General features: G+C 37.1%; 1 protein-coding gene across 1 annotated transcript in view; it reads right to left on the bottom strand.

Annotated features, from left to right (window-relative positions):
• TDRD9 (tudor domain containing 9) overlaps positions 1-26,848 on the bottom strand; it is a 70,336-nt gene that overhangs the window by 7,478 nt on the left and 36,010 nt on the right. The window contains exons 8-33 of the mRNA XM_063399462.1: positions 26,172-26,266; positions 25,339-25,397; positions 22,286-22,337; positions 22,048-22,132; positions 21,276-21,333; positions 20,617-20,721; positions 19,190-19,287; positions 18,710-18,841; positions 17,934-18,096; positions 17,788-17,851; positions 17,274-17,337; positions 15,720-15,764; positions 14,451-14,504; positions 12,728-12,844; positions 11,804-11,911; positions 9,785-9,885; positions 8,974-9,147; positions 7,606-7,717; positions 6,057-6,269; positions 5,044-5,133; positions 3,569-3,829; positions 2,727-2,876; positions 1,594-1,664; positions 1,131-1,240; positions 871-964; positions 87-225 (exon numbers count right to left, since the gene is read on the bottom strand). Coding sequence (XP_063255532.1) covers positions 87-225; positions 871-964; positions 1,131-1,240; positions 1,594-1,664; positions 2,727-2,876; positions 3,569-3,829; positions 5,044-5,133; positions 6,057-6,269; positions 7,606-7,717; positions 8,974-9,147; positions 9,785-9,885; positions 11,804-11,911; positions 12,728-12,844; positions 14,451-14,504; positions 15,720-15,764; positions 17,274-17,337; positions 17,788-17,851; positions 17,934-18,096; positions 18,710-18,841; positions 19,190-19,287; positions 20,617-20,721; positions 21,276-21,333; positions 22,048-22,132; positions 22,286-22,337; positions 25,339-25,397; positions 26,172-26,266 — 2,814 coding nt within the window. The remainder of the gene's footprint in view (positions 1-86; positions 226-870; positions 965-1,130; positions 1,241-1,593; positions 1,665-2,726; positions 2,877-3,568; positions 3,830-5,043; positions 5,134-6,056; positions 6,270-7,605; positions 7,718-8,973; positions 9,148-9,784; positions 9,886-11,803; positions 11,912-12,727; positions 12,845-14,450; positions 14,505-15,719; positions 15,765-17,273; positions 17,338-17,787; positions 17,852-17,933; positions 18,097-18,709; positions 18,842-19,189; positions 19,288-20,616; positions 20,722-21,275; positions 21,334-22,047; positions 22,133-22,285; positions 22,338-25,338; positions 25,398-26,171; positions 26,267-26,848) is intronic.

Genomic DNA, 26,848 nt, shown 5'->3' with positions numbered 1-26,848 from the left:
TTTTCTATTAACACTAAGAGTTAACCAGTTCAGATGCACTGACTACTGAATCCCCACTGTAGTGAAAATTCTTATGCAAGTTTTACCTCTACTATGTCTTCCTGTCCAAAATGCACATCAAAGGTCACCTCCATATCATTTTCTGGAAGCAGTGGAGCACCAGATGTCTCACTCCAACCCAAACCACACAGAACACCAGTAAAATACTTCCCACTTTTATGAACTCTACATGAAAAAGAAGGAAAACAGTCTCACCAAGAGAAAAAGAAACTAAACTCTTATAGACTTAAATGAATTTCTCTAAGCCATGCAAAGCAAGGCACATGTTTGAAAGAAGCTAAAACAACAGAGAGGCATTCATACTCAGTCACACTGTTTGTTAAAATATACAATGATGAAACAAAACTGAAGTTCTGGTTATAAAAACATATACTCAAAAAACTTACCAAAAAATCATACATAAGTAAAATAAAGGAAAGCAAGCTTCACTATTTTGAAATGACAGTCTACAAATACCAGAAATTTAAGAAAACACAACAGTAATGCCACTGCCAGAGCACAGCTTTTACAAAAAACTATCCAAGTTCCTCTCCTCACATAGATTTAACTTTCCCAGTTTACATTCCACCTTCCCAGGCTACCAGTACAACTGTCAGGAGCTGTAATGCCTTATCATGAGAGGAGATTCTGCATTACCAATTAATAAGTACATGAACAAGTTATTTTACCTATATACTATACTAAAACTCATTAAAAAACCAGGAAGAGACTATATAAAATGGTGAAAGAAAATAAATAATATCTGCCAAAAATTTGTGAAGATCCTAAAGGAAATAATGAAAGAACCACCACTTCAAAATGCAGAAATACCTGAGTTCTATTGCAGGAGCAAACAGCATACTGAGGAGTGCCAGCAGGCCATGGATAGGAGGCATCAGAGATGTGTCCCTTAAAACCACACATCCTGGTACCAAAAGAAAAAAATTTCAAATAACTCTAAGGAGCATTTAATGAAAGTGAAACCTCAAAAAGGTGTAACACAGAACTACACTGACATATTTACTCACAAAACTACTCATAAAAAACTAGAAGTCTAGAGAAACCATCCAAATATTTTTATTAGTCATTACCAGCTGCAGTTACTGATACATCAGTGGCAACCAAGAGCCGCTGAAAGGGATCTTCTACACCATCATGGACAACAACGGAGTTTATGCTCTCCCTATGTACGAGAACATTTCTGGGGAAGAAATATTTTCAACAATAAAAAACTCAAAAACTCATGAAAACATGTAAATAAAAAAACCCATTTTAAATTCACAACATAAACTCAAAATAGCTGCTTACTGTTAGCAGATTTAAATGACAGTTGATAAATAATCTCTCTGAGAGACAATAATGCACCTTAAACTACTCTTAAAATTTTAAATAGCTATAGTGTGTGTATTAATGCAAATCAGGCTTAATTCCTTCAGTCTTTCAATGAATAAAAATTCAGAAAAAATCTGTAAGATCAACTAGGTGGTTTTTGCCTGTTTATTGGAAATAACAGATAAGAACACGACTATACTTCACAATAAAATCTTGTCATACCTGAATTGGGATATTTTGGTCAGACCGTAGCATTTCAGCTGGTAAGGACTAAATGGACCAAAAATGGTTACCTTCAAAAAAAGGAAGAGACAGATAAATTACATTCTAGTTAGCCAGCACCTAGATTTCTTCCAATCTAAATACTTTATAAATTAAAGCCAAGCACATTTCAGCATTTACTGAGCAACACAGAGTTGCTAAATTGGTAAGATGGCATTTTCATTTCACTCATCTAAAGCCAACTTTGGTTGTTGAGGCACCTTAACTATAATTATCTATTTTCACAGGTGCTGCAGATTCATGACTTTCCTCTGGCTTTAAAAAACACAAGTTCAGACTTCATAGATCATATAAGAAAATCTGGCAATTTTATTTACATGATGAGGTCTTTACTCTTGAAACTATCTCACTTTATAAAACGGGCAGTTAAACAGGAATACTCCTGTGGATCAATGGAGTTTATTAGGTGCTGGAAAGCCTGAAATTTTGCCAGGTCTGAAATGGGAAAATAATCAGAATGTAGATGAGGCCTAAATTGCAATCACAACGCAGAACAGGACACACATTTTCCTGTTTTATATTCCAACTTAGTAGTGACTAGATACCTCAAAACACATTTCTGAGTTTGGCACTGGCAGAGGAAAAGCATCATTACCACCAGTTACTGGAGTGCTCACTGCTTCACCAATCCCAGCTGCTCACCTATCACTAGCTGATGAAGAATGAAACACTGTGTAGAGTAAAAACCATGTTTAGATTTTCTGAAAAACTGACAGGGTTGTAAACTTGCTTTTTTGCTGTGGCTTCTATAATGAAGACTACCAATGTAACCAACTCTGCATTCAGCTGTTCAATTTTATCTCTGCTCTGCATGAGTTCAAAGTGCTGCCTTAGATGTATTAGAAGAGCAGGATCACTTAGCTCTCAAAACTCTGTTCGAAGCTGCAGCACACCAGTCTGAAACAGTGGTCACACTATGGCCTTCTACCAACAGAAAATCAAATAGACTTTCTGTTGGTAGAAAGCATCAAATAGAGCTATATTATTTATGGTTCTTTCAGTCCTCATCTCCATTCTAACAATGTGAGAAGCAGGGTCATGTGACGACAGGCCAAAACCACCACTCAAGTTACCTTATGGGTTGGTGCATCAGATTTCTTTTCAGAAAAACAGTTCAACAATCTTTCAATGAGATGCTTTTCTTCCTGTTTTGCAGATACAGGCACTTGCTCTTCTTCCTTTGCTTTATCCAAAAATATTTCCTTGAGCAAATCATGGTTTTGCTACACAATAATGGAAGTGTTAAAAGCCTTGAACAATTATTTCTTTAAAAATTTTACAAAGAAGGTCTTACACAAAGAAATACTTGCATACAAAGACAAAAAACAGTGCTCTGATGACCTTTCAGATTATATAAGACATCAAAATGGAAAAGTGTTAAAACTATGAAGCAGTTACAGTTTTTCAGGTTTCAAGTTCAACTAAGGAAATAATGTCCCAGGAAGCATCTCTTCCAAAAGGGGTCTCAAAGCAGCAATGCTTTAGGCCAACAGCTCAATATGCATTATGCACACACATAAAAATGCACTGCCCTGTTCAAGTATTAACCTCGCCACTGGTCAGGCTGCAGATCAGCTTCTTGGGACAGCCAGGGGGCACGAAAAGGGGCACGAAAAGGGGCACGAAAAGGGGCACGAAAAGGGGCACGAAAAGGGGCACGAAAAGGGGCACGAAAAGGGCCACGAAAAGGGCCACGAAAAGGGCCACGAAAAGGGCCACGAAAAGGGCCACGAAAAGGGCCACGAAAAGGGCCACGAAAAGGGCCACGAAAAGGGCCACGAAAAGGGCCACGAAAAGGGCCACGAAAAGGGCCACGAAAAGGGCCACGAAAAGGGCCACGAAAAGGGCCACGAAAAGGGCCACGAAAAGGGCCACGAAAAGGGCCACGAAAAGCAGCAGCTCAGTCAGGACGCACCTGTGACTCGTAGGACTCCTGTGCCGGCTCCGCGTGGCTCTCCTCGATGAGCACATCCCGAACGTTCAGCAGGCCCCTGCGGCCCGAGTGCCGGAAAACATCCACGTGCAGGACGCCGTGCACCAGGGAGAAAACCTCCACGAGCAGAGTGCAGCCACTGACCAGAGAGGCAAACCTCTGGCTGGCGCTGCAGCTCCAGCGCTCCCCGCACACCAGGGACCGGGCAGAGGGACACATCTTGCAGATCTTGAACTCCAAAGCCTAGAGCAGAAACACTGGAGACAGCGCTTGCCTGACTAGAGAACCAGCAAGGAAATATTTCACTCTCTCAACAAACTGTCTGAATTGGTGACTGTAAATTGTGTCATAATTATTGTGGTGGCTTATGTTCACTCCTAGGGCTGCTGTAAAGCTACTGGCAGAATTCTGACTCCATCACTGCCAACAGCTCATATCACTTCAACAGTTGCTATGGAATCAGAGCAAACAACGCAAAAAGGGTAATTTGGAAGTAATTCACTATTCACAATGAAATCTTAGGAGCACAGAGATGTCCTCTCTGGAAAAAATTTTACAGTCTACAACTGTTTTCAACTACGGTAACAGAAAACTTGGTAAGACCACTACAGTTCTTCTGTCCCTGGCAAGCAAGGGTAATTAAGCTCTCATGTCCACAATTCCTATCTGTAATTATGTCTTTGAATGAATTTTTGTAGAAATCCTGGGTTTTTTCTAGCCAGTCACTAAAACTGGTTATTAAAAGATCAGGCCTAAAGCAGAAATGCATTTCCATTTAGTATGTGTATAGAAAATACAAAAAAAAGTATGCTTCTTGCCAAATTTTTATTTAACATCAATTACTGAAGTAAACCAAACAAAACCAGTCCTGTCAAGATCTAGTTTTATTTCTGCTGGTCCATTTCTCATTTTCATCATTAAATGCTTCAGAGAATACAATTAGTACGATACAACTGTTTCTATTAGCTTAAAAATATCTGAGTGAGCACTGAAAAACTGAATTACAATTCAAATATAGCTACTTTATTTGTAAATATAGCTCAAGAGAATGGTTCTTCTGAAAAACTAGCTATAAAATCCCTCTAACTTGTGTCAAAAGATCACTAGATCTGTAATACTTGTACTTAGTCATCAAGGTAATTCTGTCTGAAAAGATCCCAGGAAAGTCAGCAATTCAGAGAATAGCAAAGCAGCATGAAAAAAACCCACAGCTTTACAAAATTAGAATTTTTCTACAATTAAATACAACATAGTTCAATTACACACAAGAATTTCTGCTCACACACCTCTGGAAAACACTTGCTTATTAGTGAAGGTGATTTGTAAGTACTTCCATCAGCAAAATACGTATTATTTAAGTGTTATTCTGAAAAGCATCCTGACTTGAAGTTCACTCTTGTTTACCAGGCCAGACACAAAAATATCTAGTAAGCCACAGCCAACAGCATCACCCCTACCTGGAAAGGAAGCCCCTGAAGACAGCTTGGAATCTCTTTTAATTTATTTAAAGGCACTTCTGATCTATTGCCATAATCCACAAAAAAAACCTGGAAAAAGAATTGAGAGTATCTGCAAAGATACATTCAAAGTGCTACTTTTAGTGGCAAGAAAAGTCACGACTTCAGTTTAAAAATTACAGTACAACACGAATCTTATCAAGTCAGATGGAAGCAAATCCAAAGTCTAGAAAGCATGCAAATGAAGTCATGCCAAAAAGAATGTCAGATTTTATCACATCTATTATTTGATCCCTTGGCCTGCTTGTAATGCAAAGAATCCACTAAATCCAGAAAAAGCACGTTTCTCTGAAAGATTTTAAATTCTCTCCCCACACTCAGATCTGCATAACCTTACCCCTTCAGTGAGCAATACTACCAACAACTGCTTTCAGCTACACAAATGTGAACATGGATTCAGTGACTGTTTATAAATTCAAATGACAAAGGGGTGAGATTAGCACTACTATTCACTCATTTTTCATTACTTTAAACCATGACAATATTCAGTATTACCTCTATAGTGGTGACACCCAGACAGGTGAAGAAATAAAAGAAATTCAAATGCCAGTCTTAAAAAAATTTAAAAATCTGTCCTAAAACTGCTGAAAAGTGTTAGCCCAAAAAATCAATAGCAATTTTGAATTGCGGCACTAATTTCCATTACCCATCTCAGCACAAAGAGCCAAAATATTCAGATGGATTTGCCAATCATATAGAACTCAGCAGCATAAACACTGTTCCAAAAAAAAAGCCACGTTTTGAATTCACCAGATGTTTTAGTCTTTATTTTACTTCATTCTGCAATAGCTTCTCAATTTACTATCAAAAATTCCTGTGTTCTGGAAAAGAAACAAATGAATGTATTCTGGCCAGAGTGATTTGTAGAAAAAATAAATTTAAAACAGGCAGCAAAGCTCCAAGATTGTTAACCCAATTACGTGCTACCAATTCAATATGACACAGCACATTACCTCAGCAAGATCCCCGTGAATATACAGAACATGAGCTCTGTAGTATCCTCTCTTTCCCAGATAAGTGAATGGTGCCAGGCACAGCACATCCACACGTGGAGGCACTGCTAAATCCATCAGGTTCTGACAGTCAATCTCAGCACTCAGAGCCTGCAGTACAGCTGTGTTCTTTTCATCTGTCCTGTAACCCCAGAAGTGTCCAACTTCTACTATCTGCAAGTATCAAAATTAGACATGAAGAGATTTTGTGTTATTCTTCTACATCAAATACAAACCCCATCTGAGCAAAACACATGAAAACACTCCTACTCCTGACACAACAGCTCACTGCAACAACGTAGTGAAGCATTTCTGTCTCATAATGCGGTATTTTTTTTGAAAATATTTATTTTCTGTGCTACTGCAACACACTTTTCATCTAAACAGACTCTAATGTAAGCATTACCAAAATACAGGAAATTAGGAAAAGACTGCTCCCATTTTCCTAAACCAAGATAACATACAGAAAATACAAGGCAGACAAGTTGACAGCTGCACAGATCTGGTGCATCTTCTTTTTTAGTGACAGAACACCAGTCAGCTACATGTGCCAGCACATCAGCGTTGTCACTGTTATGACGAGCCATACTTTAGGAAACTGATGAGAACATACATCTATTTAAAGCAAATTAAATAAAGTGAGTCACCTTTTCAAATGTCTAAACTCATATAACCATTTCAGACTTTCTATTGAATGCTTGTGACAAAAAACAATCTTTATTTACAATCATTAAAGCTCACATATTAAAACAGAAGTAGCACAGACAGCCAAGTGATTGCAATGGGTCTGATCATATTCATCAACATTTTCCCTCCAAGAGATTTAGCTGACTAAAAGGAGGAAAATATTATTCTCTCCACTTGAAAAATATGCCACTACTAACAAGAGCTGTTTTAATACTTTATCTTACCATTTCCCCTAGCTCAGTGGTTTGAATGTTTTTATTATTCTTATTTCAGCAGCATATATATTGCTATTACTCAACTAATGAAGATGATAGCTAACACAAGATTTAAAAATCTCAGCTTCAGATTTCAGAAATATTTGTATCTACATAGAATTTCCCCCTAACATAATCTATGCATGAGATATTTTTCTGAATGAGTATATACTACTATTAATTCATCTCATTTCTCATATGTGCGTTTTCTGAAGAAAACTGGCAGTTAATAACCAGGTAAATGGCCCAAATACCTTCTGATTTTCATTTTTATGGTTTACACAAGTATTTTACCTCTTCCATTAATCCTCTTCACATTTATGTCTACTTCCAGCTAATATTTACTGCCAGCATATCCTACAAATTTGGTCAAGTGCAAACATGTGAGTACTGTTTAACAAAGAACTACTAAAATAAGATCAAGAACATTCCCCGCGTTTCTTACAGACATCACTGCACTAAAAACATTATCAGTACCCAATTTTCAACATGAGCTTTTCAGATATTAATCTCTGCTAAGCTATCGAGACACTAATTAATGACCTACTTCAGATACAGAATATTCCTACCTCTGTTACCCTGATGGACAAAAAATGACTTGGGATCATCTTCGACATTTGTAAATCACCAAATGAAATTTCCACAGGCTCCACTGTCTGCTTCTGACAGTCCACATTTACTCTAAAATGGAATGAAAATGCTAAGTACTTCACTCACAAGGGAAAACTCCAGAGGATGAAATTTTTGCTTTCATCTGCTTCCCAAGATATCCTTAGAGCACATTTATATACTTAATAACTTTTATTTAGAAATGAATTAATTCAATTAGAACAGAAAATGACCACACAGAACCAACTACTACAGAGGAACTGTTTCAACTGCAATATAACCAAACAAAGAAAGATACATTCCAGGACACAACTCTGCCCTCACTTTATTAAAGTTGAAAAAATTAACGTTAAACACTGAGGCTTTTTGCTATGGCATTTTCTTCCAAGCTTATTTTTTAACAACAGAGTATACAATAACACAAATTCAGCAAATTTTTATAGAGAAATTTTAATGTGTGTATATATAAAAAAATATTCCCTTTATTTGACTAAAGACAAGAACTTTAAGTCTTTCAGCCTAGGAGACTTGAGTCCCTCAAGAGCCAATTTTCACAAAGATTTTAAGTGCTATTTTGGGCAGAGTGAAGGTGCTAAAATATTTTATTAAAAGCTAAGTACAATCAACTGGAATTAAAATACTCACCTGTACTTTAACCTTCTTAGTTCATTCCTGCCTTCCCTATTCTAGATTTCTTATTTTAAAATACTGGAAAGGCTGTGGACTAACCAGGAGCTAGGCAGGCCATTTTATCAGGTTACTCCTGTGACCTGAGCTCAGAATCACAGCATGCAGTAACACTGAAACAAACACGCCAGATTTGCTGACTAAAGCAGATATGGACCAAAGACACTCAATACATTGCATTTTCTCAGCACTATTTCCTATTATGTTGTCACACCTCATGGCATGTTTCCCCACAGTTTCTTTTGTTAAGCTCTGTCTTTCTCCCTTTCTATTTTGTCCTCAAATGCTACTCCTTGTTTATTTTGGTTATTGCAATCCCCACATTGTCTCTATCATGAACAGAAATAATCATGTAAAACCATATCTTCTTATGCCAAAGGAAAATGGAACAGAACCTTGGGGAGGGAGGGGGGGAAGACAACTTTATACCTGGAATTCTCTTCAACAGCAAAATACCTTTAATTATAAAGAAATATTTGAAACAATCACATTCTTTCTAACCTTGCAAAAACATTCTACTTAGACAACGTTTGCATCTGTTTTTTGTACGTAACATTCTTCCCATGGTGACATTTCCCAGGAAATGCCCACTGAATCCAGCAAACCTCATTTCACTGCAAAGAAACATATTTTACAATTACCTTAGAAATTCCAAACCTGCAGCTGCTGCACCTTGCACTTGTCTTGTGATATCTTCTGGACAATGAACACTCAGCTCAAAAGGAATCTTCAGCTGTGACATCTTGACTGCCAGGTACACTTCAGGAAGAACCTTGAAGACCTCCTTTGGATTACGGGAGAACTCCACAAAAGCTCTGTTTACAAAAAAAAAAAAAAAGAAAAAGAAAAATTTTTTTTCTCCCTGTCTTTATATTAGCAGGCCAGCAAACTCTAAAAGGTAGGCTCCTCACAGGCTCTGCCTACTGCTTAAACTTTAATTATCATGATGGTGATAAGAAAACTTTCTAACAATGGCACCAGCACATGCCAAATTTAATGCAAATAGGATGTAAAAATATATGTGAATAAGGAAGGCATTAAAGGTTGGAAAAGGAATAAGAAGGGTTACATGAATTCAACTTTGGGCAGTCATAGGCTGAAATTAGTCAGATTATCAGCTCAAAAAAGCCATCAGACTGTACAAATGAACTAAATTCAGCATAACAGACAGAAATAAATACAGACAGATGAGATGCAATTAAGGCCCACTGTTAGAGAACAGAAGAGACAAACAAGAAGGCTCTACCTCTGCTAGCTTATCTAATGTTATTCCAGCCAGTGTACATCACACTCCAAACCCACCTTTTTAACTCTAACCAATACATTAAAAGTAAGTCGCTGATTCCAAAGAGAGACAAAATTAACTAAATTTGTCAGTACATCACTGAAAAAAAATAGATTACTGGATTTGTAACTGAGAACATAAGGCAGCATACCTTATTTTACACTCACCTTGCTCCACTGTAGGAAATAGATTTTACCTGCCCACACTGTCTAAGCAGTGACTGCAACTGTTTATGGTATATATATCCATAGGGAGGAATGTTCTTCAGCTATTAAGAAAAAGATGTTAAATTTGGATACAGTCAATTGCTACAATGCATTTCCAAGTTCACCTAAATAGTTAGCTTCCTCCTTCACTTGAGCTGCAATAATTATTTACAATCTGAACTCCAACAAATTCTGAAACTGCTAGATACTACAGTACATTCAATCATCTCAAAAGACAATAAAAAGCACCATTTTGCTGCTAATAATGCCCTACTACTTCAAACCAGTAAACTATAAATGAAGCAAACTAATTTGTAATTATATATTAATCTGATATTTGTTACAAATAGCTGTCTTAGTGTCTCTTGATTTTGCTTTTAACAGAAAAACACTGGAATGTGATTTCTTTTTCCACAATTGGGAACTATGTCCTGTATGATGTGCACAGCCTGGGAAATAGAAGGACCTACAGCTCCTGCATATTCTGGCAGAATATCACCTTTGAATTAGTGAGCTATGGTGGGACAGATTGGACAACTGGAAAGCTCTCTCACATGGATACACACCTCTTAGGGATGACAAAGAACAATCTCCTGGTCTTCCTTGTGTACAGGAGTAATTCCAGTGTAAGCTTTCACAACTATTAACATGCAACTAAAGTCACATGCCCATTTCACTAATTTTTTGTAATAATATCTCAGGAGATCATGATTAAATACAGCATCATGCACTCCTAATTAACAAGTTCCAGCTTTGAGATTTTGAACTGTTTTTCAGAGTCTGTGCAACTGTCTACTCTTTTCTTTGGTTGTTACAACTTTAGACAGGAGAGAACAGATTATTTTTTTCACAATGTTCCTGTGCCTCGAAGTTACAGCAATAATATCAGCTGCTGGTCAAAACCATGGGCTAGGTTAGACTGCAGAAACTGCCTCAAGGGAAGATAATTTAGAGAGACCAGACAGTGGGAGGTTAAATTCTCTTTTAGATGTTCAGCACAACAGTAGGAGCAGAATATGGCTGTAAGAACCTCTAGAAGTGAGTGCTTAAGGAACCTGCAGCATTTGTGCCCAAGATGATCATTTACACTGATGACAACACAGCAGCTACTTCTTCCAAGGTAACAAGCAGTTGATCTATGACCAGATCAAGAGTTAAATACATTAAAAGTACCTCTTTAAATCTATCAATTTAATATTAATCACTGCTGCTATGGCAAGCCTAGTCTTTATTCCACAAGATTGAGTCTAGTGTGATTTTTTGCTTCAATATCCTTGAATAGTATGGAGCACAAAAAAATTCCTTGTCAACAAGATCTTCTGACTCTCTCCTTTTCATCTATTTTCTCTTGAGCCAGTAAAATCTATTCTTCAAGGCTTGTTGTAGATTTGGTTTCTTTAAGCACATGTCATGGCTGTTTTAGTGTTACCTCTAGTTCAGATACACCAAACATTTACTTAGCTTTAGACTGCACAATTTTGCGAAATCAACACAGCCATTTTAAACTTGCTCATATTCAATCAGCTGAAAGGCAATTTTAGAAGATAAAAAAACCCAGGGCCAACACCTGAATAACCTTAAAGCAACAGGCCTGTCTGCCATGCACTAACAAGCAAGTGACTACAAAAAAAGTAACACTGAAGTAGCATCACTACATTAACTTAACTCAGTAAAAAGTACTCTTGATAGTCCTGTTCTATTTCTCCAAATATTTTTTTTAGTTTGCTGAAAGTTGATTGTCTGTGCAAGACCAGCAATCAAATGCATAGAGGCAGTCCTCAGGAACTCTTCTAAAATTGCCCACCTACACAGTTTTTATGGTATTGAAAGAAAGAAAGGTGGGACAGACTTCAAGTGATGATCAGAGTAGGTAATATTTCTGCCCTTGCCCAAGTCAGAACAGAACTTGAAAATACCACCCAAACTTTTCATATTTCTGTAATTTGATTCTTAATTAGGTCATTTACTTTCTTAACATACCATTACAGTGGTTTTTGGATCCTTGCCAGCAAGGTCCTTCATGGCAGTTTCTTCATAACATTTTCCAAAAGTACAGTAGTTTGGATAGAAGGCACCAGCTATTACCACCTGAAATCAAGAAAACATTTTGTGAAACACTGCAGATTATATTCAGTTTCTTGAAATGAGATAACTGGCAGCAGTACATCTTGATATCAATATTTTTTGTCTGTTCAGGAATTACCAGAACTGGAGACGAAACACAAATTCATGCTACTTCTTTAAAACATACTTTTGGAAAAAGAGTTCAATTTGTGGAACAATTCTACAACATTTTAATGCTTTTGTATGCAGATTTGCTCTATTCTATTGGTTGAAAACTGTAATTGTTAGTTCTGATTTCAAGAGCCTGAATTTAAACAAATTCACACAAAATAGCTACAGGTAAATTGTTCCGTTTTCGGGCTGTATCTTAAAATGTTTAACAATTCAATTCCAAGAAGGTCACTGCTTACACATTTAAACCAACTGCCACTGAAATTACAAACAGGTCTGTGAAGATAAAATCACTGCTAATTAGTCCAGATAAGACAAGTAATTTAACTGGAAATTAGACCAAGTTAAAAATAAAATAAATAGTTAAAATAGCTGAAAGACATAAAATTCCCTGCACATCCTCCCCACTAACTAACCAAGCCAGTGTTCAAATAAAACTACTCAAACGGGGGATAATATAATTTTTAATTAACTAACATTAGTCATCCTTCTACATTGCCAATACACTGCCAAAAAAAATTGCTTTTTTCCTACCCAAAATTGTAACATCCACAGAGAATTTTGGAAAACTAGTGTAATACTAGTTCATCAATATTATGAATTGAAAATTATGAAAATTCGGCTGTAATTTTTTGTAAACAGAATCTCTCTATGACAGTAAAGCATTACCTGCAAGATGAAGCGTTGTTTGCACACATATTCCTGGTCCATAGGAGATGGTTGAGCTTTAACATGCATATTAAATGCACTGACTCTCCTTTTCAAGTTGTGAAATAACTCTTCCACCTGAAATTTGATCTCTAAATTACATTTAAAATGGATAAACCCCAGCCACAAACTGAAATAAAATATGTTAGGTAAAGTCTGAAATAACTGGGCAAATTCCCTTCCCTTTTCAGGTGACTGGTATGCATTTCACCAATATGCTGCTCAGCACCTCTGTGTCGGAAAATAATTTCAGTACTGTGACTCAAGCAGTTTTCCCAAAATCTTCTTATAACCAACAACTCTGTAGCCACAAAGTGTAATCATGCATATATGATACAGAACAAAATGAGGAAAAGAACTGAAACAACCTTTTACAAGATGATATTCTCCATTTAAATAATTTGGGGTTTGTAAATTAGGAGGTAAAAATCTTGCTAACAGCCTGGAATAGTGTACCCAACTGCAGCAGTGACCAGACAGCTCTGATTACTGTGAGAGAGATCAAACCTATGCCCTTCAGCAGAATATATTAAGCTTTCCATCTTCAGTATTTCCAAAAAGCTCCCACAAGCAACCACTGGTCCTCCGACTACCCAGTGAATGCCTTCACTCTTCCCAATGATTCTGGAGTAAATGTACAAAGCACTGTCCACACAACCTTTTTGTAGCTACATTTCCCTTTCCTTTCTGCTGCTGGCAGTTTTAGCACACCAAAACAACAATCATTGCCAGAAAGCAATCTCTGTGAGTGACTTAGCTCTGTAAACTCACTTCCACACAAGGGATTATGAAATTAGGATCTTGATATGCAGCAAATAAAAGCCCCCAAATCTTACAAAGTGTTAAGTGAAGGTGACTGTTCTAAACTCCTTATATATAATGTCATGTACAACCTCTTCAGGCATTATCTCAAACCGAGTCAAAACCTGACTCATTGAGTCAATAGAGGCTGCCATGTGAGACTGATCATTCCACTGTCCAGCTTTAAAAATTTGGTGGGTTTTTTTGTTTGCTTGGGTTTTTTGGGGGTTTTTTGTTGTTATCACATAAAACTATAGTTATTTCTTATCCAGACAGTTGCTCACAATCAAATTCTATTTTTATTTCCCATGCTTTTTGAACACGGGCCCTACATTGCTCATGCCAAAGGTATGAACGGGTAAAATAATGGCCAAGGCCACACTGCTAAACAATTACTCAAGAACTTTACTTATTTTCCCCTCAATATATCAAATTAAGCTTGAAGCCCATGGTGATGGTGAGTTTTCATTAATTGCTGCAGTAATGTTAGCAACAAAGCCCCACAAATTGCCAAGTCCAGGCCTCTCTATGTAACTGTATTTACTTAGAGTCCTCCCAACCACAAGACAAAAGTTATCTAACAACAGACGGCAGTCACACCACAACCAGTGATCTGAGGAACCTACAAAACTAGGAAATAATACTGCAGGTTTCTTAAATATATTTTAAAAATTTTAAACAGTTAATAATTTAACCACTTTGTTTATCCTAACAAAAGGAAAACTCTTTTCATCTAAATTCATGCTTCATTTTAAGAAAATATACATCTATATGTATTGATAGATACATAATGCAGTAGGTTTAAGCAAGATCTTAACATTTACAGAGAATGAGGAAAGTTAAGTCCCTCTGCTTATAAAAACTACTATCTATTTAATCTTACCTCTTTGATCTTGTTTATATGAACACAATTAGAACGACCCCACTCAAGCTCTTCCTGAAAAAGAAAGAATTTTTTTTCTTCTACTGCTAGTAAACTTAAGAAAAAATTTCTTCACTGAAAACATTGCAACTGACTGCCCAGAGAAGTGGTGGAGTCTCCACCCATGGATTTATTCAAAAGTTGTGTGGTTTAGTCCTAGACACTCAAGTGCTGGGTTAATGGCTGGACTTGAGGATCTTGGAGGTCTTTGAAATGCAATGTTTTCAGCGTAGAAATTTTTCCTAATTCCAAATTAAACCTCTCCTGGTGCAACATGAGGCCATTTCCTCTGCTTCTATCCCTTGGGAGAAGGGGCCAACCCCCAGTTCAACATAACTTCTTTTCAGAGAGCTGCAGAGCCTCCTTTTCTCCAGACTAAAAACTCCCAGATCCCTCAACTGCTCCTCACCCTGGAGGCTCCAGACCCTTCAGCAGCTCCACTGCCCTTCTCTGGACATGCTCCAGCACCAAAATGTCCTCCAGTATTTTCCACACAGCACTCAAGGTGTGGCCTCACCAGTGCCAAGTACAGGGGAAAAAAAAAATAATCACTGCCCTGGTCCTGCTGGCCACATTACTGCTGATACAAGCCAGGATGCCATGGGCTTCTTGGCAGTCTGGGAACACTTATTAAAATCTCAGAACTTCTTTCTCTAAATGCACAGCTTTATCAGATTCTGGCCATCTTGACTACTTGTAACTCAGTGTATGGTTTGCACTGGTGATCATAAAAGATACTACACTCTGAAAGAACAGGGGAAATAAAAAAGGTTTTATCTTGTACACACAAGAGAAGGACTGGAGGCAGTTACTGGGGGCATGCTACTGTTTTTTGTGACTGATGCACTTTAACATCTTCCATCTTTCAGGGGTTTCTGAGGGGGCAGAAAAAACCAGAGATACTTATGCAGAATAAAAGTATTTGTTTCACCTACAGCTCAATTTCTCTTTTTAGGCTGGATTTCAAACCCTCTGGCCATTGTTGATTCGTCTGTGAAAGGGACTAACATAAGGGATTGTTTTCCCTTATTCCCTTAAATAACTGCACTAGATTCAAATGCTCACTTTCTCTCAAAACCTAGCCTATTTATGTATGAAAAGTCATAATTATTATAAATGAAATTGCTAGCAAAACCTCATAATTTTTTGTATTTGTACTATGAAAATAAAATACTCCAGCATTTAAGTCACCAACCTTGAATAGAGAAGAGGAAAGAAAGTTTAACTAACCATGGGATTTCTCAGCTTCCCTTTTTCTTTGCAGGCCTGCCATGCCTAAGAAAAAAATGGTGTAGTATTCAGACACAAAATGTAGTGCTTCAGTAGTAATTATTACAAATATTAATGTGACATTTAAAACTGTAAACTGTCTCGCATCAACACTGAAGGTAATTTTTTAACAACAGGTTGTCCATCCGGCTTTATGAGAGGAAATGGATGGAGCATTAAAGCACATGCAAACATCCATAAATTACCAGAACAAATCTGGATGCTTTAATTTGATTCTGTAATAAAGCAGATTACTTTCAAAACTTTTTTTTTTTCCTTCCTTTCTTTGGGACAAAAGGAAGTGAACTGACTGATTCAGGTAAGTTCTGATGAAAATGCCTCCCACAGAACAGGCCTGGAAGAAAAACTAAAATACCCAGCATATTAATGAAAACAACTTCATTATTAGGCAGCTTATGACAGATGCTTGCAGAATCCATTTCTAGTTTGACAGCAAGTCACCTCATAATACAATATTCCAGCTTACTGTGGACACTGACTACAAGCAAGCTTGAACAGCCTCCCTATCCCTATCCCTTGAACAGCATTTCTCTGCCCTGATAGAAAAGAAGGAATGTAATCTGAACCAAGGAGCTTGGAAACAAACTTTCCTGAGCTTTCCTGTTCTTTTCTGATACTCAGCCATTCAAAGCAAAGCTTTCACACCAAACACACAGAGATATTTCACTGGAAGCTCTGTCTGAATGTTCATGTTTGTTCTCCAGAACAACATGCTGGTTTATAGAAATACCATCTTCAGATGAACAGCTGGTAATTACCAGGTGAGACAAGGGAAATATGTAACAGGGTAAGGGGAATTCAGAAAACATTCTTTTTCAGCCTCAGGATTAATGGATACATGTGCCATACATGCCCATGTGAGCGTCACAAAATTCTGACAGCAGAGTAGAAAAAAAAAAACAAGTCAGTTTTGACTGAAGGGCAACATGTTTCTAAAAAATTAATACATGAAATCAGCAGCTGAAGATTTCAGACTCTCCAGAAGATTACAGAACACACCAGAGCATGCACAATATCAACAGCTGGAATTTGAATTGCAAGTTCCTCTAGCAGAAGCCTTAGCTGTGTTGTACCAGCTCTGCCTCTACCTAGAGGAACTGACCCCTGTCCATGGTACTGAGCCACCAAACAGAAAAGAGTACCAAAAAATGGCATTTGCACAAAAACAGCACAAAGCCAAAGCTAAGAAGTCTGGAGAAAGGCCACCAGACTCTTTCATTACTAGAATTTACCAGTCCCAACTGTTCTTGGTTAAAAGTGACCTACAAACATCACCACATCTCTGGCATTTTATTTTTAGCTGCAGGAGTAGAGACAATTGGAACTTTACACAGTTGGACAAAGTCTGCAAAAAAAGATCAATAAGTAGCTATCAGTAATGTGAAGTTTTTAACAACTGCAAAGCAAAAACATTGCACTGATCTTATAAAGGTGAGAATCTCCATCCTGGTCTATCAGATTTCACTGTGATTTAAGCTGGAACAAAAGACTTACCCTAAATGCATTCAGAATTGCAATACAGTCACTCCTACTATTCCCACAAAAAACCATTTTTTTTCTGAAAATACAAACAAAAACTATTAGCAACAATATTTTTTCAAATACTGCATGTATTACGCAGCTCAGTAACACCCTCCATGTCTTTAATAAACATGACATCAATATACTTATTGTAATTACTTGTTCTTATTCACATCTCCTCACTGAAGGAGATGCACTGTATGAGCAGGATAATAAGAGGTAATCGTCCTTGCTATTTAAAGAACCATTTTAATTGCCACATGAGAAAGGCAAAGCTGAAGAATCAGGCCTTGTGCTCAGGAGATGGTGAGTTAGCTCTGTGATTTATGTTCCCAAATAAATAGATTCCAGTATCAGCTACCATTTGCACTGCTTGGCATTTTAAAAGAAAATTATGACTCATAACACGGAAAATTATATTGAGCAATCAACCTTGCCCTCTGCTCTCAAATGTAGTTAGGAAGTTATAAAACATCTGGGGTACTACCTGTATGCATCAACATGGTTTTTGAAAGGTACTGCAAAAAAATTCCGCAAAGACAGTGCTGCAGCTGCAACAGAAACAAATCAAAATGAAAACGTGCAAATCATTGGTTTTAGAGAAATGTTCTCACATGTTCTTCTTTCAGTTACCTATAATAAGGCATTCCTCTAAGCAACCAAAGACATGCCCAAGGACTATCAACTTTCCAAGATGCAGGTCCAATGGCAACTGTGCCAACACCACTCCTAAGAAAGTCAGCTCACCATCATGCAGATTTTCTTCTGTTTGCGCACAGGTTGTAAGTGCTCCAAGCTAGAGAAATTAAAATGTATTCACTTGTAAAATCTGACTAAATAAACCTAAGACAAGTTTTAAAGCTGGGTACTTTTGAAACCAAAGCTACTGCATATACTGGATATAAAAGCAAGCTACAAATGATGCAAATATTATTTCTTATGCACTTTGGAAAAGAGAAAAGCTCGATGCAATGAAGATTTTTCCTTATCAATTCTGTAACTGAAAATCAAAATCACCATCATCCTTGTACAGGTGAGAAGGGTAGCTTCAGGCAGACCTCCATAAATCACACAATTTAAGAGTGTCATTTATTACTTATTAATATACAATTTCGCTTACAGATTTTAAGTTGTTTTTTTGTCTATTTCTTTGTTCTTTCTCACCATAGACGCTAGTCCTCAAAGAATATCATTACTCCCTGCTGAAGTCACAATCTTGTTTTAAAGATGTAACTACAGAAATTATGCTCAAAAGGATGGTAACCCAACAACAGACCAAGGTGTGACTCTCTAGACATAGCTCATATCTGAGGTTCCAGTTAAGATATTACTATCTTAAATACAAAGAAAAGCATTTCTGCAGTTCATTCCTATTACCTTGATTATACCAATATTAAAAGCAAGCCTACCTCTTTCAGCTGAATTATTGTACGTTCAATGTCACCTACACTGGGTGGAGAAAGAGCTGTTGCCAGCAAGGCTTTTGGTTCCCCTATATCAAGCCTCTTTAATTTTAAGACTGTAGCTCCCAATGGACAATGCTGATGGGAAGACAAGATTATTGTTACTCTCCCTTCATGGTACAAAGCGTTTACATGAAAAAGTAGGTTTACAATTTAGCAAAATCTGAAATTAATTGTGTACAGCTAGGGTTTTTTTCTTTTGAGTAGATTGCTTATTTCTAATCCACATCGATTTTACTGCCATTAATGTATCTCCTATAAGGAAACTACATGGAATGATCTTTGTCAATTAGTTATCAAGCTGAATTCTAGTCACTGCTATTAGTTATTAGTAACTATTCCAATTGTCTTCAGAGAAAGTTAAAGCAAAGTCTCTCTGCTATGACTACATTAAAGAAAACCTAGTCCTAAACCCAAAAGCCTTACCAGCATCTCAGGCTCTGACTTCTCTGGGATACAGTCTGCCCAGAAGTCCTTGTGTATGAGCCTGTAACAATAGCCTTTGGAAACACGTCCAGCACGACCTTCACATAAAAGAACAAATCACCAATTCGTAAAGTGCACAACTTTTTTCCAAACCCGTCCATCTACAAAGCCTCTGGGCAGCTGAGCAGTACATGACAGCTGCTGCTGCAGGCTGAGCAGTGTTCTGCTCTCTTGCAGCAGACAGGCCCAGCGGACACGTAAGGGTAGGACAAAAAAATTTTGCTTTCATAGGAGCAGTAACTAACAGAAGAATTGCGTAAGTATTTCACTCAAATACCTCTTTCACATAACTGCCCTCAAATCAACAGCCATTTTTCTCAGTTGAACATGCATTTCCTATTTGACCTATAGCTAGAAAATAATCTTCAATATAAACAACTTTTAAGATACAATGATAAACAGCAAAACATCTTTATGATCTACTACCTACAGAAAACAGAAATGATTCAGAGGTTTAACTTCATAAATCCAAACATTATTCACTTCAGCCAACTAAAGGGTACTCTTCTCTGTGGGATACTCCACTGGAAGGAGTGGGGAAAAGAAGTTTAAGATTTATTTCTCATTACCCAAGACTGATTTGTTTGGTAATAAAATTAAACTGATTTCCCCAAGCTGAACCTGTTTTGCCTGTGATGGTTCTTGCTAAGTGATCTCCCTGTCTTCATCTCAAACCCTGAGCCTTCTGTCACCATTTTTCTTCCCATCCAGTTGAGGAGAGGGGAGTGATAGAGCAGCTTTGGTGGACACCTGGCACCCAGCTGTAATTGTAAAGACCTCATAATACCTCAAAATTACAGTATTTTTAGATCTGAAGAGGTCACTGCTGTTGATTTATTTAGTACTATTTTTGATTGAAACTAAAATGATTTTGATATTTAAGAGGACTGTCTTATGAGAAGAGCCAATAGGGAATCTTATTTATCCTTGTGCTATGAACACTGACATAAACTAGAAACACTGCTGTGGCTATTTCAACTCATTAATAGATACATATACACATGAAAGTTTCTTTTACTGCTGAAACTCACAAGCAGCTCATAAATACCTAGCAGGACATATCTCCCCTTTTTAAAAATAGCCCATGACAAAAAAAAATGCTATTTAATAACAAAGAATCCATGGTCTGTGAATTTTAGTACTTTTCAATAAGATACAAAACACTCCTCTGCAAATATACTTGAGCAAAAAACTCTCATTCATGCATAGTTGTTTAATCCCATTTTTATACCCTGATATAGTAAAGACTTACAAGTACTAATGACCAAAATAATCTGTTTTTACTATTAATACAAGAAAAAGTAAAAAAGAACTGTTCGTGAAGGTCAGCTTCTAAAATTCCTTTGTATTATCTATTGTCATCTTACCTTTTCTTTGACTACAGTTTGTCTTAGATGCCCAGCAAAGCCTCAAATTTTGGTAATTAGTTTCCTTATCCCAAAATAAAATTTTAGTTAAGCAGAAATCTATCACTGCAAATAAGAAAAGAAAATTCCTCATGGCAGTGGGAAGAAATACACAAGAATAATCTGTATTATCAGAAAAATAAAGTCTGAATAACTTAAATAGCAATAAAAAGAACATCGGATTTATAAACAACCAGATCCAGGATATTCTGAATACCAATCAAACTGCTAACAGATTTTACTATCAATATAATAAATCCCTGTAGATGACAATCATTAAAAGGCAATCATTTCTGAATTTAGAAACTCTGCATCAAAATTTACTTAAACTGAGGTAATTATTTCAAAACATAGTCAGAACGTGATTAAAAATCTAACTTGTGACATGAGGTCTGCCTCTGCTTGTTACTGCATTTAAAATTACCTCTTAGTGAAGATTTAAACCAACCTCCCACTCAGTAGATCTATTTGTTTATATATTCAGATTTCTCTATTGTGAAAGAAAGAATTCAGCACTCCAACAGCAGTGCTTTGACGTATCCTGGAGACCAAACCTAGCACAAGTAGGGAAAACATCACCAACACAGTGTATACAGAATTACAATGTCCAGACAACTTACCATACTTAACATCAGGAACTGTTACAGAGCTCTCAGCTACGTTGGTAGCTAGAATAACCTGAGTTTTGAAGCAAAAAATGAGCAATGAATGCATGAACAAAAAATTACTCACATCAGTGTTTCTACATGAAAATCCAACTTGCAAATACAAATGTAATGGCAACACAGCATTTCTGCTCTGCATCATAAGAAAAACAGTACCATGCAGGGACAACACGAAACCCTTTGTATTTTGTTGTTGAGCTCAAAAAAGGATAATGAAGTAGTATAGCATTAGGACAGTACAGAGGAAGAATGGAAATCTTTCCTTGTGCCTTTGCCATAAAGAAAGACCACACTATTGGCAGCAATACTCCCTTAGTAATAGCAGATGGAGAAAAGCAAGGCAGCAGCAAAAATGTGAGGTACAAAGTGGGTCAGAGCCTCCCATACTGGGGGAATACTTCAGTGGCACCAGCAGCACTCCCCTGTCGTGGAGGTGCCAGAATCAACACACACAAACCTTTCTGAAGGACAAGAACAGCAGCAGGCATTAGTTAAGGGTAACTTCCTTAAGGTTAATGCACTTCTCTTGAGGTCTAAACACCAGTTGAAACAACAGCTTGGTAAGAAAGGCCATTAGTTTACACACTGAAAAAGTAAAGTGCTTTGTCCTCATAAAATAGTTTGAATTAGAATAGCTAATATTACTTAAATACATTATTATTTGCTATTTCTACTATAGCAAAAGGTTTCACATGCTTTAAAAAAGTAATGATCTAAAAATATTTACTTTTCTGTAGCCAGGAACTGTAGCTGAAAATACTTTACTTTGTTCCTCCAGTGTTGCACATGCATGAAGTGGGTACACTTGCCACCTAAAGAAAATATATTAGTGAAACATTTACTGATGCAAGGATATTAAAGTTGATCACACTTCTATGCTACACCCTATTATGCAGTTAAAACTCAATACAGCTGAAAGATTCATTCAGGTTTAACTGAACTGAAACAGGTGTGGTCTAACTTACCTTTTGTATTTATCCGAGAGGCATGAGTGCATGTATCTTATTTCACTTAAACCTAGGGAAAAAGTAATCATGAGTTTATTTTTCATTTTAGTCATCAGGAACAATTCAGAAATATCTTTTTTAATTATTAATTGCCTGTCATTATTACCCCTTTTCCACCAGATAATAAAATGGTAGAAGAATTAAACAGCAAAAGTAATAAGTCTCTAAAAGCAGTGAGTCAATTTTTGAAGACCCATTTGGCAATAATTTTACATTTAATAAAGATATAAAGGCCATTTGACAACATTCCATTATTAGCCTTTGATTATTTTCTTACAAGGCTCACCATGTACTGAATATCTGTCTGGTTTAGGACAAAATTGGGTATTTCAGCCAAAACAATTTCTTTCAAAGAGCAGGGCCAAGGGGGGAAAAAGCTATTTCTGTCTTAGCCATCTCACCTTTGTCCATTCCAGTGGCCATTTTCTGGGGCATGCATTTCACATCTGCCAAGAGAAATCTTATGACTGAGGGATTTTTCCTACCTTCCTGAATTCCTCCACAGATATAAATCTTTCTGAGAAGATTAGTTTACTTCTTATTGAGACTTCAATTCCAAAAGCCCCATTTTCAAAAATCTAGCCAATACTGGACTTCCCTGGAGGTTGTTTTTACAATTAAAAACAACTAAAAGAAGTTTGATGCCTGTTTGGCAGAGCACACTCTGCATCATCACTGTTAACAGTAATTATTAATCCATCTAGTAATTACTAACTAGACACAGCAGACATTATCTGCTGACCAGTTTTAGAAATGACAAGAGTTGATTGACCATGACACCAATAGAACACAAGGATCCCACCAGGAGACAAAGGTCTCAGAATGAAATGGGAATCCTGTTTGGTAAACATCTAAGGACAATAAGGAGAGTAGGGCATGAAGAAGTGCAAAAGAAAATATGGAATGGACAAAAAATGAGATCAACATGAGTAGAACAGATAAAACTGGATCACTTGGAACATATTCATGCATATGTACGTTAAGAAAATTACCCTACAGTTTAACACAGCACCTTTTATCACCTGTTCCCTACAGAGAGATGAGTTCTGGAACCAAAGGAGAGCTGAGTACTGAAGAACACTTATCTATAAAGTATCAGACTGGACAGCACTACCAAAACAATAAAGCAGTGAACAAGACAGGCAATTACAAGGGAAAACATGGCATCCTACTTGAGACAGATGCGGCTCCTTGTGGAATCAGATTCTGCCCCATCACTGAATTCCACAAAGACAGAGGGCAAAAGTCACTTAACAGCATCCTCAGCACAGCACTGCTCTTTCTGGCTGCTGCTGCACACTCAACTTGACAAGTCAGTGGGAGTGTTACTTTTCGTGTTCAAAATGCTCTGTAATTGTTAGCACTCAAAAATTTAAGCATCTCAAATCAACATCCTAAATGTGGATGTTAAATGTGTAAAAATAACCCAAAGCTCTGTCTCAGCTGCCGTCTTGTAAACTGCGGGCTCGCCTCCCCTCTTCTCCAGTTCTGCATAAAAACATTTGTGAGGAAAATTTCAAAGGCTGTTTGCTAATCCTGTGTTCAGGATCAGTCTTGAGTACCCAATTTAAAACCAGACAAGGTCAAACACTGACCAAATAAAACACAAACCTGAGTGTACCAGCTCATTTAGAAAGTATTACCGCACAGGTTTCTACAAATTTACCAAATGTATTTAAATAAAACAAAACAAATGAACAAAACAAAACAGTATCTCACTTGCAGTTATAAGCCATCAGGGATAGCAGCAGATAGCAGCACAGTTTAAAAAAAACAAACACACAAACACAAACAAACCAACCCCCCCAAACAAAATCTCAAAGTGAAAGATAAAGATTTAGGATTTGAAAGTGCTAAGGAGTAAGCAATTTCAGACTGAAATGAAGCCTCAGAGGGGCTGAAGAAGCCTGAAAACACACCAGACAAACACCAATATCAAAGGCCAGATAAGGCCAGAGGCAACAGATATGGTCTCCACACCTGATTGATCACAAACTGGAATGGGCCTTACACTGACACAATGAAGTAATTCCTTCTACCCATTAACTTACAGCGAAGTTAATTCCATGAAAGGCAGCTCTAAAGCCTGTCAGTAGTGGGGAACACTCTCCAAGGAAAGCTGCTGTGCAAGTGCAGTTTATCTTTGAGCTGGTGTGCTGTGCTTCCAGCCCTAGCCCTGGCATGCCTATTCCTAAGCTCAGCACAGCAGAGAGATGGCATTCATAAACATTTTACAGATTCAGAAAGTCCTGGTAGGGACACACCTCACTGTGTCCAAGGAACAGCTGCACTGGACTTCAAGGTGACTTTCCACTTTAACATAACCAAATCTTTTCCAAATTTTGTAGTAAGAAATGTTCGGGTCAGGAAGTAAAACTTGAAATCACCAGGTAAAAGATTTGATATTCAGGAAAACTACTCTGCCAGCTAATTACACTACCTCTAAACTCCAGCTGACGAGTTGAAATAAGAATGGCAGTCCAAACAAAAGCCTACAATAATTTCTGTGCAAGACAACTTGGGTTTTATTCTTTCAGAAGATTACATGTACAGCCAGTTTTCTGATCAACAATTGCTAAGTCATCTTGTGTGCTTTTGAGCATGCCAACTACACCAACCAATGTACATGGAAAGAAGAACGTGAATTTGAGGTTTTACAACAATTTAAATGAAGACCACACTATGTGCAGATAAGGAAACATCTCTAAAAGAATCCTAGGAGCTTCATAGAATAATTAATAATTGCACTAAAAAACTGAGCAACTGCATTTCTGTAGATTAACTACAGAATTCTTTTCATTATTTTAAAAATACATAACATCTTAATTTTTCACTCACAGCTTTTTCAGTTATTATTTCAGTCACAATTAAACAAGTTGGCAAGAAAAAATGCCCAAAGAGACCAATGAGCCTCATTTAAATATGTATTTAATAAATCCCTGGAAGAAGTGCCCCAAGAAAGCTCATTAGGTAACAAATATCAAAAAAGAAAGTTATTAAAACATCCTCACCTGGTAAAAACACAAGCACGCTGCCACGTTCCAGTGTTTCACTCAAGCTCTTTTTCTCCCTAACAAGAACACACAGCTTCATTAGTTTTACAGTCTCAGTCTACTTCATTACCCCAAGTTATTTTATTCTGGAAGAACAAGTGGAAGTGCACACTTTTTGTAACATGCATTATTTAAACTTTCTGAAGAAATGAATTTTCAGCCATAATTTGCAACTATGCTTTCTGAAAAATGCAACACAAACACTGAAACCAGAGCATTAGGTTTAGGTTTTTTTCTTCAAAACTATGACAAAACAGAAGCATTCTCATTCTGCAATGAAAAGAATCAGAATTAGGGTACTTAATACATACTCAGTCTTAGACAAAAGTTGTAGAAGCAACTTTATTACATTTTCAGATACTAAACATCAATTTACAAAACACAGAGCAACAAAATCCAGCATTTACTTATTTCACGTAACATTAAGGCATTAAACAGACAGTGAAAATTAATGCCTTGTTTTCATCCTTTTTTTTCATGAAATGTATGCTTTGGGTTACAGTATAAAATAGTATCTCTGGTTTCATTCTTGATATAAATACTCCTCCGCTCTGGTCTACAGCAAAGCTGTATTTTCCATGACATGGCTGCCTTGAATAGTCACTCTCACTCCAGGGAATGAAGTACACTTTAGGAACGCTGGGTGCAAATCAAAAAAACCCGTAAAATAAAGGCAGAGAAGCAAGTAAAAATTAAGTTTCCTCTAATAACTATGGATGCTGCTGTTGCTTAATTAGCTTCTCATTTCCCCAGAAGCACTGATTCCAGATTTTGAACTGTATCTTACCTACCTCTTTTCAAACTCATCAAGTGACTGAATCACAGACACTGCCACTTGATACATTTTCTTTTCAATCATTGGTTCCCCAAGGCTCTGAGGACGAAGCTGTTCGGAGAAGGTAATGAGGTTAACACAGTGTAACTGGCTAAAAGACTGTACTTCACACATGTATTTCAATTTGTCAAGTGCTTGCAATTAGAACTGATCCAGTACAGAAGAAGTAACTTCATCTGATGCACTCATTACCTTCTAAATTGACATTTTTCTTTAAGCATCCTACAACTTTAATGCTGAAGAAATGTTTCTGCTAGTTATCTACTCAAGCACCAGGCCACCTTCCATTCATTTGCAGGACAAGCTCCTTATCCTGAAGTGTCATTCCCATGGGATCAGAACCCATGGGAACAGGATGACAAGGAGGAATCTGTATAAGGTCTGTAGAGTGCTTCTCACAGCTGCTATTTCACAGATCTCTCTACCTGCCTGCACATAAATCCTTATCCTTTAACTGTTTTTGCATTTAATGGGTCTTGTGATTTTGGTCACACCTTGTCCAAGAATTACTGTTGTTATACTCAACAGAACCATAGGGATTCTGTCTACACTGTGTTTCAGCATTCTGTATAAACTCAAGGCTTTGGTATTTAAGAACATAAACCATCAAGTCTTCAGAGCAAAGACAGTAGC

The sequence above is a fragment of the Prinia subflava genome, chromosome 5, assembly GCF_021018805.1.
Source record: "Prinia subflava isolate CZ2003 ecotype Zambia chromosome 5, Cam_Psub_1.2, whole genome shotgun sequence".
Classification (NCBI taxonomy): domain Eukaryota; kingdom Metazoa; phylum Chordata; class Aves; order Passeriformes; family Cisticolidae; genus Prinia; species Prinia subflava.
This window is presented reverse-complemented; position numbering and strand designations above follow the sequence as displayed.